This window comes from Aythya ferina (genome assembly GCF_964211825.1).
Source record: "Aythya ferina genome assembly, chromosome: 2".
Lineage (NCBI taxonomy): Eukaryota > Metazoa > Chordata > Aves > Anseriformes > Anatidae > Aythya > Aythya ferina.
The window spans coordinates 127,816,692-127,833,962 of NC_140297.1; the positions used below are offsets into that span (position 1 = coordinate 127,816,692).

The 17,271-nt window shown below is 37.5% G+C and overlaps 1 protein-coding gene across 2 annotated transcripts in view; it reads right to left on the reverse strand.

The window, feature by feature from the left end:
• The window catches only part of STAU2 (staufen double-stranded RNA binding protein 2), a 166,796-nt gene that overhangs the window by 56,927 nt on the left and 92,598 nt on the right, over nucleotides 1-17,271 (reverse strand). Inside the window, exon 13 of one of the 2 annotated variants that reach the window (XM_084511023.1) lies at nucleotides 4,153-4,266. The exons of the other annotated variant lie outside the window; for it this stretch is intronic. Coding sequence (XP_084367149.1) covers nucleotides 4,153-4,266 — 114 coding nt within the window. The remainder of the gene's footprint in view (nucleotides 1-4,152; nucleotides 4,267-17,271) is intronic. 2 annotated transcript variants of the gene reach the window in all.

The following is a 17,271-nucleotide window of genomic DNA, read 5'->3' on the forward strand; positions in this document are numbered from 1 at the left end:
ATGCAGACTTTAAACTTTCCACAATTATCAAACAGTATTTAAATAATAAGACTTGAATAAAATACTCTTGTCTGAGCTTTCTTTTGAAATCTGCATGGAGAACTGGTAACCCCTCAATGAACATCATGTTATTGGGGGTTAAAATTTGAGTTATAAAGGCAGAGTATTCTATGTCAAGTATTCAACATCTCAGGATGGGCCTAATCCATTTTTCCCTATCACCAGGACTGACCTTAAAATTATTTTATTTTTAAATGAATTTTCATACTTTAAATTTGTCTGCTTCTCTACAAGCCTTAAGAATGCAGACAACATTTTCTCACTGCTATGAGAACCACAGTGGCATTTATACCCCTGAAGTTCTACAGTTACTTAGAGCTGGAACATTCATAAAAAAAACACCAACCATTATATAGTCACAAAAGATGGTAACATTGCAAGTTTCCAAAATATATATGCAGACATGGAACCTGTCTTTGACATTATTTGTTCAAGATGAAGTAGAAACATTTTTTACCTAAACCATGCTAAATTTGTCTTCTTGTATTTCACAGAACATCAAATTTAATCTCGATACTATTATAATGAGTCCTGTAGTTTGTACTGAGTGAAGAACATCTCTAGTATCTTGATGTTATTGACTAAAAGTGGTGACTATTTTAACTAAACCTGAGTTCCAATTAAAAAAAAAAAAAAAAAAAAAAAAAAAAAAGAGAAGTTCAGAAGGATGCTTTCAGATACTGAGAAATCATATAGAAAAAGAAATAATTTGTAAAGAAAATAAAATCTAAAAATCATTAAATTTCTGCTGAGGGAGTTGGCAAACCTGAATGCAAAACCCAGCAAAACATGTGGCAGGCTAGACTGCAGCAATAAATACTATAGTCATGTTTCTCTCTTTTTACTGTTTGCCAAAGGAAAGATGAAAGTCAAAGGAATAGCTTAAAAAATACTGTTTCATAACCAAATAAGTCATACCTTGTCATTTAGACATTTGGAATAGACACTAATTAGTGTACCAATATGAAATGTTTATTTTAATCTGCAATTGCTCAAATGGATGAAGCATTAAAAAAAAAATTACACCTATTAAAATCAGAATCTAAGCCAATCTAAAGAATCAAAAGATGAATTTCCCACAGTATACAGGAAAAGACAAAATGACTTGGAAAAATTCAGTGTTAAGACTTATTAAATTTTAAAAAGCAAGATAATATTCTAATATAGGATTGCAACCACACTGGTATCTATTGGGTAACAAATCTGCCACTAGATGTGAATAGTGAGAGAGATTCCTATACTACAAAAGATAAGTCCAATCTACAAGGTAGACTATAGTGGCATCAGAATCCTGATTTTATTTATTTATTTATTTATTTTGATCAAGGTATTTGGTCAGTTATAGTCCTTCTGCCACAACACGGTGACAATTCTGGTGCAGAGCTGTTTTATTTGATGCACTCACACAACAGATTCTACCACTTTCCCACAGACACTATTCCAGAGTCTTAGCCAGCCAGTCTATCCCTTAAAAATAAACAACCCCCAAAAAATGACCACCAGAATTTATAGAATTTATGTTTTAAAATGAACACAAGAAAAATTATCTTCATAAGCACAGAGGTAGACAAATCCTGAAGTCAAACTATGTCAGGCCTCATAGCTGACACAAATCAGCACACCTCCACTGAAATTAGAGGTGTTCAGGTGACTAGCCTGTCATATTTACTATATAGTACAAAAGAGATGATGTGGAATTAACAGGTGACTTAAAGAAGAGTTTCCAGTTTTACAGCACTATATGGCTACCCTGCATTTATTCCATTTGAAACTTTAAAATGAGGACAATTCAGCTTAACAAAGGTACAGCAGTTCTGCTTTCTATTTTTGTAAGAATAAGGGTATCATATAAAGCTGCCTCAAGGGAAGTTGTTGGAAAAAAAAAAAAAAAAAAAAAAAAAGCAAATTCATACCAAATCGCGCAGAAAGAATAAAGGAAATGGATCTTTTTTTTTTCTAATCAGTCCTTTAAGAGATCTAATTTCATCATTAATTAATTTCAGTGCCTGAAAAATACTCGATGTACTTTGTTTGCTAATGGTTCATTTTTCTATATTTATTTAGGTGATGACAAATAATGCTTCAACATAGTCTTGCCATTCCTCTTATCAAACATAAACAGTCAGTAGCATCCTTCTTCCCCTAAAAGAGGAATGCCTTTCATATTTAGAAAGAGGACAAGCAGAACTTCGTGTCTGCTGACCTCTACGTGGATCTGTTTTGTGACCAAAGGGTTGCCAGTTGACTTTTAGATGATTATTTTCTTCTGTTCCCAGTTCAGATTAAATCTTTGCACAAGTAATGTGGGTTCAGTAATGCAACAACCACCCCATCATGCAATGATAAAACATTTTTCTCTCCTTTTTAAAAACTGTGTGGAAAATTACATAACTAAAAGAAAGAATGAAGGAACAATCTTTAAACAGCAAACCGAAGAAAGATTAGGAAATTCTAGCTTCAGAATGGCCCAGACAGACTTAACTTTACCCATTTGTGTACAAGCTATGCTATAATCTTTAGCTACATGGTTTGATGCAATTTATTTCCTCCCAAAAGAACGTCCTGTTTGGAACTCTGAATGGGTCCACTTGGGATCAAACTAATGCTGCAAATAATCTGAATTTCCTAATTTCTAGGTGCTTGACTTTGCAGACTCAGTAACACTTTTTCTTTTAGACTTCTTAAATGTATAATTATTTAGATGGCTTAAATGTGCTTTTTGCTTACAAAGTCTTTTTCTGTTTACATATCATACTCTAGCCTAAATAAATGCTAAGACAAAGGCCAAGCTGGCTGGTAGCCCAGAATGTAGTTGTTACCAAATTGACAGGGACCACCTTATATTCATGGAAATGTCTAAATATTGTATATGAGATATAAGTACATTTTAAAAGGTGATCTTTACTGAAAGAAAAACTGAGCAGCTTTAGGACAGCGTAAACAAGTTGCTGGATGAAATGAGGACTGAATGGAATACGTCTGTCGAAGTTGTCTGACTTACCCCAGCTCTCCATTACTGTAAAGCACCAAACATTAAAGACGGGAAGTATCTTCATGTTACTATGTAAATAACTAATGGGCTTAGTTTATGTTAACAACTAACTTAGAATCAGAATCCTCTAATATAAGAAAAGAAAAAACAGAACAAAACAAAACAAAACAGCCTAAAATGTGGGTGGGTGTTTGAACCTTTTCCACAAAGATAACAAATTCTGGTAATTCTTAAGGAGACTTTTCCTTTTTTCTTACAGAATCTTACATAGAGTAAGATTTAATCAGACTAAAGACAGAGTCTGATTAAATGTATAGTGAATGTGAGCATAGTACAATGTCAAGATAGCCCACAAAAGTAAATAAAAATGCTATTTTTTCCAACCTACTGAAGATCTGAGAGGTGCAAGGCTTGGTTTAAAGTTTTCTACTACTTGACTACTTGTTTCCTTTTTGTTTTGAAAACTTGTGGAGTATCAGTGTTTTGTCTTGTTGTTATACATAAGAGTGTTGGAGGACAAAAGGCTAGAATGGGAGTCCTCCTCAGTTCCCATCTGAAGCAGCAGGGTGATGAGTGATTTTTTTTTTTCCTCCTGGCTATTTGCCAGAAGCTTGATTTAAGCATTTTAAGAATAGCCAAACAAAATGTGAGTTTTAAACAGCCTGACTGAAAATCCTTTTTCTTTCTGAAATGACAGTTTCTTGTGACAGGCAATGGTTAGAGATGGTGGCTTCGCTTCTCTGTTCTTCCAGCTACCCATAATCTTCCAGCAAAAATAGGATAGACAAGACCCGATATATATACGAAATTAAACAAAACTTTTGCAGAAACCTTACATCTGACTTTAAAACCAAAGCAAGATCTTCAGGCTTTCTTAATATGTCTTAAAAATCTGTAAAAGGCAACATAGCTTTGTCTCCTTTTTGGGTCACTCTTTAGAGATTTGGGATTTCACTATGGAGAGATAGGCAGATCCCATTGACAAGAACATGCCATATGAAAAACACAATATGTGTCTAAATTTATAATTTAGTAATGCTGACATTCTGGCCTTACTAGATATTAATAAAATCACAGCAGTGTTGGTGAAGGTATTATACCTGGTCATGGCTGGCTTCAATGGAGCTTCCGATACCTTGGAAAGTCATCTGCACAGGAGACAGTGTCAAACAGGTCATACACTCTTTGCCATTTTGTCTATCACTGTAGTGTACCTATAACAGAATAACATACGTAATCTGCTAAACACCAGGTTTGTACAAGGGAGTCATGCTAAAATACTGTCCCTTTTCAACAAGTTTGTAAGAAGAATTCCAAACATTTACATTGAATTCATCTTTAATATAAAACAAGGAGTGTGTAAAATATTCTAGATAGCCATATACTATACTGGGGCCAAATTTTCTGTGAGTTGTCTGTTGGATAATTTTTGTGCTATGTTCTCCAGTTCCTAGGACCCTTTAGACTGAATGCAAGATGTTATATCTACACAATTACAAGAACCTAGTTTCAAGTTATAGTTTCTAACCTAGATGTCAAAAAGTTTTAACAGTATTCTGTAGCTTAGATATAAAACATTCATGTAAGTCATTATACCTCCAAAAACCTGGCAACAACAGTTTTAAGTTTTCAGTTGAAATGCCATTTCTACTAAAATTCACTAACTTTCTTGACATGGCTAAACAAGGTTGTATATTTTAATTTGATTTTGTAATTAAATCAAAATGACAGATAGTGTGGTGAAGAATTCACTTTCTTCCTGAATTACCTATGCTATCTTTTTCTAAGAGTAACTCATTCTTTACTAATGTCAAGATGTGCATGTTAAACCTGACTCTTGCATGAAATACAGAGGAAGACGTTGCTTCTACTTGAATTATTTTCCTTGTCTTCAGGCCCCCTTCAGATAGTTCTTAAATCCCCTAGAGAAAGTATGGATTTTACTATGTTGAGACAAAAATTAAGTTAAATGTTGCCAGTGTTTCATTATTAAGAACAGGTTGCCACTCATGCTGAATTGTTGAAATATTACAATCTGCTTTGTAGCTCCTGGCTTCTAGACAGGCAGATCAAGCACTTCGTTCTACAGGAGAGGTGGAATTTGGTTTATGGTGGTAATTTACATTGGCTATGTGACCCCTGTCAGAAATGGAAAGAGAGATCAACTCTGCTGGAGACAGACCTTTTATGTTAGTATCTATTTACAGCTGTATAGATTTCAGGCAAAGGTTATATGATAAAGCCTCATCTTTATACTTAGGCTATAAAATTAAGTATTATTATTTCTGAAGACAACTAGGAACCATATTAGAGTTGTTCCCGTGGAACTGATTTAGCAACATATATGACACTTAATTGTATACCATGTGTACTATATGGACTGTGCCTAAATCTTTTCTGCCACAGGTGCAAATTGGGAATACTTCAAGTGAAACAAAACCAATGCAAGCCTGGTTAAGTGAGAGGAAAACCAAGTCACTGCTATATTGCAGAATTAATTTACTGACAACACATAATAAACAGTTTAGCTGTGGCCAAAAGTAAAATACAGAATGCAAAATGCATGTAGTGCATATAGAAATATTGATTTCACTGAGTCCTTGTTAAAGCTTTCTGGATTATCCCTGTCCCTCCTCCTCTCTCAACCCCCACAATATGTGCCTACTAAATTGCCTGTGGCTTTCTGCCAGAAAAGCCATACTACTCACTTAGAAACCACAAGGGGCCCCTTCACATATACAATGGTTTAACTTTGATTAATCGAAAGAGGTATGAAGGTATGAAATTTGGCTTGCAAATATAAACTGAAGTTCTTTGAATGTCAAGGACTACTGTTATGACAAGAACTTATCAAGACTCCACAAGTGCAGTATCTAGTTGCAAGCTAGATATTCTGCTGAGTATGTGTTGTGGGAATGTGATGTGGAGAAATGGGGCAGAAAAACTCACAAGGATGGTTCTGTCCCGCAAATGCGATGTTAGCAAAAGGGGCAAAATCTGGTGACCTAGAAATGTGCATGCTGTAGAGTGTATATGGAGAAATGGGAAAATGGAACTTTCTGAACTGCACAGCATGTGGGAGGCTTACTTTTAATAAGAATAATCTGAATAAAGTTACAGTTCACTAATGTTCACTGGAACAAAGCACAGTTAACAAGCTGAAAGAACAAGAGATACTCAGAGGAAATATTGCAACTACCATATAACATTATCATCTGCAAAAGCAGATTTGATCCACAACCTCTTTTGAGTCCCATGTTAAAACTTCAATAAATCCAAAATTTTGGTATCTTTCTAGGCTTAACTTTCCTGAAACAATTTCTTGATGTATTTTTGGCCTCATCTTAATGGATCAAGTCCATTACTTCATAATTTCTTAGACAATAATTCCCTAATTATCTCCTGTTCTGCTGAAGCCCTTCAGTTTAAACAAAATAAATACTTCCCATGTTAATTATATGAAACAGTGATATGCATACAAAATACTGAACTTTGAATGGGAGACAAAATAAAATTTTGTCCTTTCTTGAAATCTCACTAGTATACAGATTTATACAGTCAACAAAACACTCAGATTTCCTCTACATTTTGTCACGTTAATGAATAATTTCCTACTTTGGGGAAGTTATTTATCAGTCCAGCCACTACATTCTTAAATCCTTTGTTTTGTTTCTCTCTCTCTCTTTTTTTTTTTTTTTTTTCTTAAAATTTGATTTATCATTTAAAGTTTGAAGTTTTTTTTTTTTTTTTTTTTTTTTTTTTTTTTGTCAAGTAAGTGTGTGTGGGTATTTATTTTTTGACCAGAACTCTGAAAGAGATGGTAGTAGTGCAACAGTTATCAAATTGTCTGAATAGTAGCAGATGCTTCTAGGTTTTCAGCCAGCACTATGTTGTAAATGTTTCAGCTTCCATGTCTGTGCTATTACAACTAAGCATGGGAGGAACCTGAATGTCTATAAAACTGCTTTAAGAATATCATTATCATCTGAGGCAGGGAAACACGAAGGCATAGCAAATACTTCCTTCAGTATCCACGATCAAGGAGCGGCAACTGAAGGCTGGCCAAGTGCTCCCAGCATGCTTACACGGACGTTACTAAGATTAACAACCACAGTAGTACTTCTCTTATTTAAGTTAGTAAGTGCCTGCAGTTTAAGAGTCATGAGTGCTCAGCTCCAGCTATCCCTCACAGCCCCTCTGCCAGGCAGGTAAGGACGGCGGTGGACGGGCTCCTCCAAGCTCACCCGGTGCTGGCAGTATGGGGCCTACAGCCCAATAAGAAGGACCTAATCATGAGCACTCATTTTCCCTTTCCATATATTATGTAGGCAAAAATAAAAGAGTTACAAGAGTAATTACCATCTACATCTGAATTTTCAGGCTTCAATTTTTTGTATTTAAGGGACTTTCATAAATTAGCTAAGTGCATTTTAAGGATTAAACAGCAATGAAATTTCACTCATTAAAGTTCAGAATGTTTTATTTGGATAACATATAAGCAGAGATTTTTTTTATTTTTTTTTTTAATAGAACAGCATTACAATTTGGTTAGAAAATAATGGCCAACATATTGATGTCTGCAGTAAGGGTTGTGCAAGTTTCTGAGTAAAATTCAAGAATCCAGCCTCAGCCTGTTATGAGGGATTTACATGCAGTTCTGTTCAGAGGTATGTCTACACAGCACCAAGCACTGCCACAATAAGATTCTGGCAATAACTCTAAAAGAGCCTGCCCATTTACTGGGAAAAGCACACAGCACTGCTCGCTTTTCTCCTGGGTAACTGCACACCACTAGTATCTGAGATAAATCATGTATAACCCGCTCAGGAACCCCTAACACAGCACTCCATTGTTCTGTGGAGACAGGGCACAAAACCGCTGCGTATAAAACGCAAAGTGCATCCCAGGCATCGAAACAATGAAATAAATCTTAGGTGACTTGTTTTTCCACAAGCACATGCTGTGGACTTACTCATACATACATGTTTTTATGTTCGATATTCTCAGGAGATGCAACTGTATATCCTTTAAAGAGATTACTTCAGTCAGGAACGAGCTGTATGGCATGAGTATGTATGCAGGGGTACTACTAACTGGTGTATGCATATAGAAATGTATGTGAAGATCTGAAGACATTTACAACTATGTTGAAATTTGGCCCTTGTTTTTAATATTTTAAATTACTGCAGAGATGGAAATATTTTAAAGTACATTTATAGCTTTGCATAAAGAAAGATATAAAATGAATGTTTACAATGTCACAACTGAATGTGGAATGGCATAGCCAAAATTCTCAACCGCATATATTATTTTATAAAAGAAAACTAAATTGTACTGTATAAAACTACTATAAGTATTAGTTAAGGCTACTTCTATCATAACACTGCTCCCAAAGTAGGAAATTTCCCATTTCTTTTGTACTTATATAAATACATGTCTCTCTAGCTTTACTTTGTTATCATTCATGATAACAAAGTAAATGATATGTAAGTGTTCTGATAGAAACTGCAAAAAAAATTGCAGGATTTGTCTTGCAACAAGCTAGTTTGTAACACTAGATCAATATGCAATTTTAGATAATGCCCAGAGTTAATCTGCATAAATTATTCTGTAGATACATTTACTCTCCTGGACTAAGTGGACACTTCTGAATTTGAGCATCCATCCTTTTGCATAAACAAGGACTTTTTTTTTCTGCCTCACAACCAAGGAAGGTGAGAGACTGGCTACAGTACCACATGATAGTTAAGCTCAACTGCAATGTACTACACTACTGTTAGAAATGAGCTAACTGTGCATTAACAGGAGACTGAAGGGAGACAAAATAAAGGCTACTATTTTCACACACTGCTGCTTAGATGTTCACAGTTTGAAACACAACTTCTGTCTGGCCAAACACTTTCTTTCTTGAACATTTATTAACTTAAAAAAAAAAAAATATGAATTACCAAAAGAAAGAAGTCATCTGTGACACTGGAGTTCATGTTTCCAAACCAAAAACTACTCCGAGTCAAAGCATCAGCAGGAGTCTTAGAATGCTAGACAGAAATAAACTAGGTAATAAAATGCCATTATGTTCAGCAACGCACAAATCTTCTGGATTGACAAGCTGGGACTATTTTGTTAGAACAAAGGATGGTATTCCTTTAAATCTGCCCCTTAAAGTGAAAGCACTAAATTTACTCCTGACTTACCGAAAAATTTCAAAGATTTTACACAGGTTGCTCTGGATTTACAGCTACGAACAAACTATATGAACTATAAAATCAGATGCTAAAATAGTAATCCTGACTTGGACAGCAGCCTTGTGGAAAATTTTTGTTCCTTTAGCTTCCTGGTGGAACACTTATCTTTGCCATATTGATCTTACTTCAGCTTACTTTCTCTGTTACTCATCTACTGGTAGTCATATGACCTCATATAAAAAATTTAAACAATCCTGTTTGTGGTCAAACTATTTCATGCATATTTATCAATGAAGAAATACTCTTGGTGATAAAATAATTTAAATATACTTGTTATTTTCAAACCATTCTTTCAAAGTCAGTTCAGAAGCTTACACAGTACAGTATTCTAGTACTTAAACGTGTGAATCCTTGTATTATCTGCAGAGCTTTCCTAACAAACAACAGGTTATTCTCTTCACAAAATAATAGATTAGTCTCTTCAGACACAGAGTACCATGACAGAGATTCAGAATATCACATTGCTTTCTTACTATCTGCTTTACAATCCCATGTATTTTATTTGTAAGAGCAGAACAGAAGAGGAATACAGTAACAACAAAATAAAATTAGGGGAAAATCCCATTGCATGAACAAAGACTTTTAGGAAATGTTGAAGCATAGATATATATATATCTATATCTATATGTATATATAGATATACATATATAAAAGGAAACAAAACAAAACAAAACAAAACAAAACAAAAGGTAGAGATGAAAAAAAATGTCCCAGAGGAAAAAAAAAAAAAAAAAAAAAAAAAAAAAAAAAAAACAGACATAAAATAAAATAAAAATTTAAAAAAAAATCAGAAAAAAGCATTGAATCAAACTGTTTCCTGCAATGCTGGAGTTCCTTGATGTAGTGCGACTACTAAATATAGTATTTTACTAATCTCAGTGGGGAGCTGGCTAACTGCATGCCCGTCAGATGTTTTTAATGGTCACCCCCTGTGGAACAAATCTAAGGAGCGCATGAAAAACACCCACATTTAAGAAAGACCCCTTGCTAGATCATTAAGGAAAGATAAAGGCCTGTACATTCATATGTGATATATAACACAATCATTGTGTCAAGAAAACATATGTTTGATTAGCACGCCTCAGGTTCATCAATCGCTGTGTCTGCTTCACAGCAGTGGGCCAGGTCTCCATTGTGGCTACTGCAAGGAAGGGGGAAGACACGCAGTAGCTTAAAGACTGACAGCCCAGCAGTAAATCTTGAGAGATTCAAGCATGCTCTTTGCCTACAGAGCTCGAATACCAGCTGTACCATAGTCTTAAATCTTCCCTAAAATACAATCCGAGGTTTTAGACTAAGAAGTAAACCATTACTGTACCATAAATAGATAACAGTAAGCAGACAAAAGACTATCACAGTTCACTGCAGTCGTATTTTACATTCCTGACTGTAATAAGGCAGACACTTGCCATCTATAAAAGCACGTGAAGTACAAATAAGACTGAAAAACTTGATATGGTTCCCAAAGAGAATATATAAAATAACTGTTAAATGCAAAATCAGTTTATCTGAGCCAAAAAAGCTTGTACATAATTTATTTTATGTTATTTATATATATTCAAAGCTCCTGTTTTCAGTGGCGCAGGGGATCTGGAAAGCTTGGCTGTATATCATGCTCAGTCAGTCAAGGGAGACCCAGCTCTGTCCTACCTCTGGATGTGATGTTTGGTTCTAATTAAAAGAAAATTGGCCAACAGCATGGCTGTTGCAGCAGCATGTGAGATAACCAGTACAGTAAGGTACTTACTCTTTACCTTTTGACAGTTAAACCTTAACCCAGGTATGCACTTGTATTTGTAAGGCCAGTGTTCCTGCAGAGCACACATAAAATGAGCAACCCTATTTTCAATGGCTAATGTGCAAAAGAGCAGAGAGCTGTTTGTCTGATAGGGAAACTGAAATCACAAGATAGGACGTGGCTTTCTCCAAACAACACAACTATGTTGAAGAGCACCTTGCTCCTCTGTTCACCTACTGTAGTCTACAACTAAAATATTTAACACAGCCATAGAAGAGAGTAGTTTAACTGCAATGAGTTAAAAACACTGAACACAATTACTTCCAAAAACAGAATAAGAAATACCTCATTAAAAATGAATTATTAAGGAATGAAAACTCTACAAAGTAATATAAGTTACACCTGATTTTTTTCCCCCAGAAATAGTTGATCTGCCCCTGATCCATTCATACATCATTCATACATAATGGTTCATATAACTACTGCATGTTCAGGGATAGGAATTGAGATTAATTTTGTAATTCACAGTCAATGGAAACATGATAAACTTGAACTTCCAATGAACGAATCCTTGGGATCCTCTGTTTTCACTACATGCCCTACAAACAAGGATGATGAGAGCTGTGTTCTGCTAACAGAGCCATGGAGGAAGAGCTTGGTGCAGAGCACGTGTGGAGGAGCATGTGTCCTGGGTGCCATCCAGAGCAGCCGACGAAAACAAGCGAGGAATTTGGTCAGTTTGAAGACAGAAAGTCCTTCATGCCTGAAATAAAGCTCTAGCAACAGCATCAGTGGAAATCTGTTTTCATCATCACACTCGTTACGAAGGTTGCCACCTAAGTGAAGAGCTAAGCACACATTGGCTATTCTCTGTTTACAAACTGCATGTGAAAGCCCAAAACATGACAGTAATGAACAGGGAACAGGGTCACTGTGAAACCCCAAGTACAAAACCAGCTGCCTGAATCTGCTGCAAAGCTGCCGATAGTATAAACACGGTTTGGGTGCAGAATACAGATACATGTCTTTACGCAGAAAGAATCACCTGACTTTAATTAGCACAAGAAGCAATCATTCCTCTTCTGAAAATCATTCTGCTTCACTGTGCTCTGGATGCTAAAGGGGATGGAACAAGATGACAGCAAAAATAACTCCTCTGAAAGCCTCATCTGAAAGTCACAGTGAGAGGAGTAAACCATAACTCGCCTCTTTTCTCCTTCTTCACCCTTTCTCATTGCTTTTTAAAGTCTTTTGCTTCAGAGCTGAGTTCCCCTATTACAGCTAAAGCTGAGCCTACTGTGGCTGCACCTTCACATTGTTGCTGGCTGAAGCTCCCAGTCTTTCACAGTTTTGGCTGTATCCCAAGCCATGGTCTGCATCTAACTTACCAAGTCACGTTAGGATTTGCTTAAAAAGATCTTGGCAGGCAGCAAGGCCTGGTGCATTTAGTGCTGGCTGCAGTATTTTGAGAGCTCCTGATAGCTTGCAAAGTTTCTCATATACATAAAGACCCCAAAATCTAGAATTAGTTATAAAAACATAATTTACATACTTTTTTTTTTTTTTTTTTTCATGGACTAAGTTATGTGCAGGGACATGTGGGATGACTTCAATTCTTATTTGTAAGATGCTGAGGAGAAAAGCTAAAATGTTACCAAGGTCTTATACACACTACAGCTGTGGACGCAGGTCATGCCATTATCTAGATGTTCCCCATTTACCTTCCTTCCTTCCTCGTAGAAACTGAAAGAAAAAGCAACACCTGGATTATTTCTGGAGGCAAGAAGAGCAAACCTTCAGCAGCAGTTGAATATAGGGCCTTCTTCCTTGTAAGAGGGAGAGAGGTAACGATGGCCAGAGCAGAAGAGAGCTAGCTGAGACAGATTTCTGGCCAGGAGCCAGGTATTTGGAGACCTCGTGTCAGAAAATTTACTGCCCTTTTCAGATTTGCATTTGCTTTTTCTAATTCTGCATGCTCTTAAGTTAATTCAGAAACATTCTTCCCGCAGCAAACTTTACCTGCTGCAGTATGCCCTCTGAATATTCTCACTTTTTCCAACTTGCACTCCTTGCCTTATGCAAACTGATATGGGAACGATGCTTATGGATATCTCTGGCAGAACGACTTCCACTGTTTTTCTTTGTGGTCAAAAGTAGGATAACATGAGATGGTCTATGGTCAGCAGAAACTTTTCTGCAATAAATTGAAACTAATAAAATCAGTCCTTGAAGATCTTCTCTGGGTCACTGGTATCAACTATGGTGCTGTCTACATTCTCTCTGAAGTTAGTTGATTTAAAAAAAAAAAAAGCAATGAAGTCCAGGTGCTTTGATTTTTACATGAAGCTCTCAAGAACCATTTTTGCTAGCAGTTTGTTCTGTTTTCTCTCTCCCCTCTATTTCACATTCCCAACATGTTTTTTTACTTTTGGCTAGTCACGTACAAATTAGGGTTTGGAGACCTCGGAGCCCTTACCTATGTAACACAACCATTTGACTTCAAGGCGAATTTCAGTGTAGCGGGACACCTGCACGTTTCTGAGAGCCAAGGAAGGATTCTCAGCTAACAGGTTGCCTGGTGTTGTGCAAATCACAGATGCCACTAAAATCCTCAATAAAATCCTGACTGACCTGTTGCCCTTGCTGGGAGGAAACTTCTTTCCCTGTTAATTCCCATTACTGTTAGGACAAAAACAGTGGTTGTCTTGAACAAATGGGTAAGTTTTGTAGTAAAATAACCTGATAAAAGAGTGTAAGTTTTCTCCAGAGCACAAAGACTGTAAGTTCACATGGATGAGAGAGTTCTCCTATTTCCTGATTTCTGCCCAGTTGCACAGAACTGTAAAAATGCCAGTGAAATTTAGAAAGCTGCAGTTGTTTTGGCTGGGACAGAGGGAATTTTCTTCATAGCAGACCATGCGGTGCTGTACTTCAGAACTGTGACCAAAACTGCGTTTTAGCTGTTGCAGAGCAGCACTAACACTAAGTCAAGGACTGCTCTGCTCCTCACACTGCCCTGCCAGCCAGGAGGCTGGCAGGGGACACAGCCAGCACAGGTGACCTCAATGACCAAAGGGATGTCCCATACCATATGGCATCATCCTCAGCAACAAAAGCTGGTGGAAAGAAAGAGGAGGGGGGGACATTCAGAGTGATGGCGTCTGTCTTTCTAACTAACCATTAAATATGATGAGCCCAGCTTTCCGGAAAATGGCTGAACATCTGCCTGCTGATGGGAATTACTGAATGAATCCCTTGTTTTCCTTTGCTTGCACGTGCAGCTTTGCTTTACCTATCAAACTGTCTTTACCTCAATCCATGCATTTTCTCACTTTTGCCCTCCCAATTCTCTCCCCATCTTGCAGCAGGAGAGTGAGTGACTGGCTGTAGAGGGCTGAACTTAACCCACAACAGTCCTTTTTGATGCCTAATGCAGGGCATAAGTGTTTTGAGATAATGACAGCTTTGAATGGAGTGTGCTAGACTGATTTTGTAGCTGTTCAGGTATTAATAGGCATGCTCCTGTAGTTACCACAAGGCTCACTTGCCCTATTCTATATTATTACTGCTTATCATCTTACTTGGCTCTATCTGTGAACTTTTTGATAACAGATTTGGTCGTGCGCCTGGCTGGCAGGTGGCCAGCGCACTGATGCTGTCCATGCCTGTGTTGCAAGGTCGGAACTCCAGTGTGAACTTGAGTCAGTCACAGTACGGTGCAAGCATGGGTAAGTCCACACTGGAGCAGGCACAACTCTGAAGGGCCCATGGCCCATGGATAAGCTCACACAGGAGCAACGAGAAGGGGGGGAGTTCACTGCAATGTTAAACCCCATAGCCTGGTCCAAAGGGACCAGGGAGGGAGATTGTAATGGATGGCCTTTTAATTGTTGTAACCCATGATTTGAGTAGTATGTTATAGGAAGTCCTATAGCAGCAACCACTTGAACCAGTAGAGGATGAGCCTCACAAGATGCCGTGCAAGTGCAGTAGTGACCAGACCTAAGTTGGCTTTAGCATCTAATAATTCCACACAACACACCACCTCTCTTTTCCTGAGTGAATACTGTGATAGATGGAACCCAAGTCACGGACTAAATGAACTCAATGGAAATTTTATAGACATTTTACAGACGTGGCCCACAGACTAAGGAATGTTATCTGTGTACATATCAAAGTATGGGAAGGTGGGCAGTTCTTAATGCAGATGTATTAGATACCATGGGACCTGAGCATGCTGTAAGTGATATGGAGGGTGGAGATTTTATTGGTTTTGGCTGGGATAGAGTTAATTTTCTCCATAGTAGCTAATGTGGTGCCATGTTTTGGACTTGTGACCAAAACAATGCTGAAAATGCACCAATGTTTTCGCTGTTGCTGAGCAGTGCTAACACTAAGTCAAGGGCTCCTGCTTCTCAGGCTTCCCTGTCAATAAGGAGTCTGGGGGTGCACAAGAAGCTGAGAGGAGACATAGCCAGGACAGCTGACACCAATAACCAAAGGGACATTGCTTATCGTATGATATTATGCTCAGCAGTAGAAACTCAGGAAAAGGTGGGACTTACAGCATTTGTCTTCCCAAATAACCATTACAAGTGATTACTAAGAAAGCTCTGTTTTCACCTAAACATTTGCCTGACAAGGGAAAGTAATGATTGAATTCCTAATTTTGCTTTGCTTGTGTGTAGCTTTGTTTTACCTATTAAACTGTCCTTACCTCAACCCACAAACTTTCTCACTTTTGACTTTCCACTTCTTTTCACCACCTTGCATCAGCAGAATGAGCGAGCAGCTGTGTGGGGCGGAGCTGCCTACCAGGGTTAACCAGCAATAAATGCCTTTATTAACTTGAACATCAGGAAATCATCTGGCAATTGGTAAAAGCACAAACGTCACATTAGGGAAGAAAAAAATATGTATTCAGAAGAGACAGAAATTAAGATAATGATGACTTTGTCACCCATCTCTACAATAGGTGTTTATAATTCCTGCCAGGAAGAGACAAACACTGCTGCTGAGATTCTGGTACTGGCCACCAAGCATGGCATAGGAAAACACACAGGAAGATACTACCCATCTGCAAAAGGCCAGATTGTGATGCTTTCAGTGACAACACAGCACAACACCATTCCACGCATCATTTTACAGGAACTGATCTGACCAGTGAGCAAGTACAGTGCCAATAAACTTTACTAAAACCTAAAGTAACTGGGACAGGAACCAAAAACCCAATTCCAAGGCTTTTGCAGCAGCATGTATTGACAACATACAGCAACACTCTTGAGCTGCTCCAAGGGGTTTCATGAATACTTATATGGATGGAGCACTAATTGCTTTAACGGCCTTCCTTCATTTTTTAAAATCCTATTTTGTCCTGGTTTTTGGAGATATGATTATCTTCAAAGAAGCATTTATATAAAATCAGTTTGCCAGCATAGCCTGCAAATCTGTTTTACATTAATCATGCCAGAAAGACAGATATTATAATTTCAAAAGCATCCTTTAACTATTGTTTATATTTCTCAATTTGAACTAGCCGTGAGACTTTTGTACTCACTGGCACCAGACCATTTGCTTGAACTCCAGTTCCAATCTGACAACGTCCGCAAACCTTTCTACAACTGACAGGCTCAAGGACAGAACAGGATCACCTGGGTTTACATTTGAGTTTTTAGCACTTGCTATACTCTTCATGAATGGCTTTATGGGGACACTTTCTAAAACATACCTTTTCATTCATCTGCAGGGAACTTTGTACTTTCTCTGACAACTAACTAACACTATCATCGCAATTATATTCATTTTAATAGGTTGAATACATCGAATCCTCCCCCCTAAAACACAGTACATTTTACTTTTTTTTTTTTTCCTAAGAACTGATCTGGGGGAGCCTCTGAGGAAAATCATGTCAGCATTCACGACTCACTGAAGGTAAGCTTTTGTTTTATTCCAGTTTACCATGGTTCAGCTTCATTTCGCCCCTAGATATATGATCAGTTGAACAAAATCACCTCAAAATGATTTAACTTCTAGCTATAACTTGTGCAGAGTAAGCTCAGTAGATAACTACTGAGGAAGAGTGGAGATGAATGGCACAGTGTGTGTGAGGGGGGTCACCTTATGCAAAGCAGTGAGCCAGGAGAAAGGCTGAAAGAAGCAAAGAGAAGTAGCTGCTGCTTTCTAACCCGAGAAGAATGGCACTGAGGGCACGGCTTAGTGATGGGACTTGCTAGGTC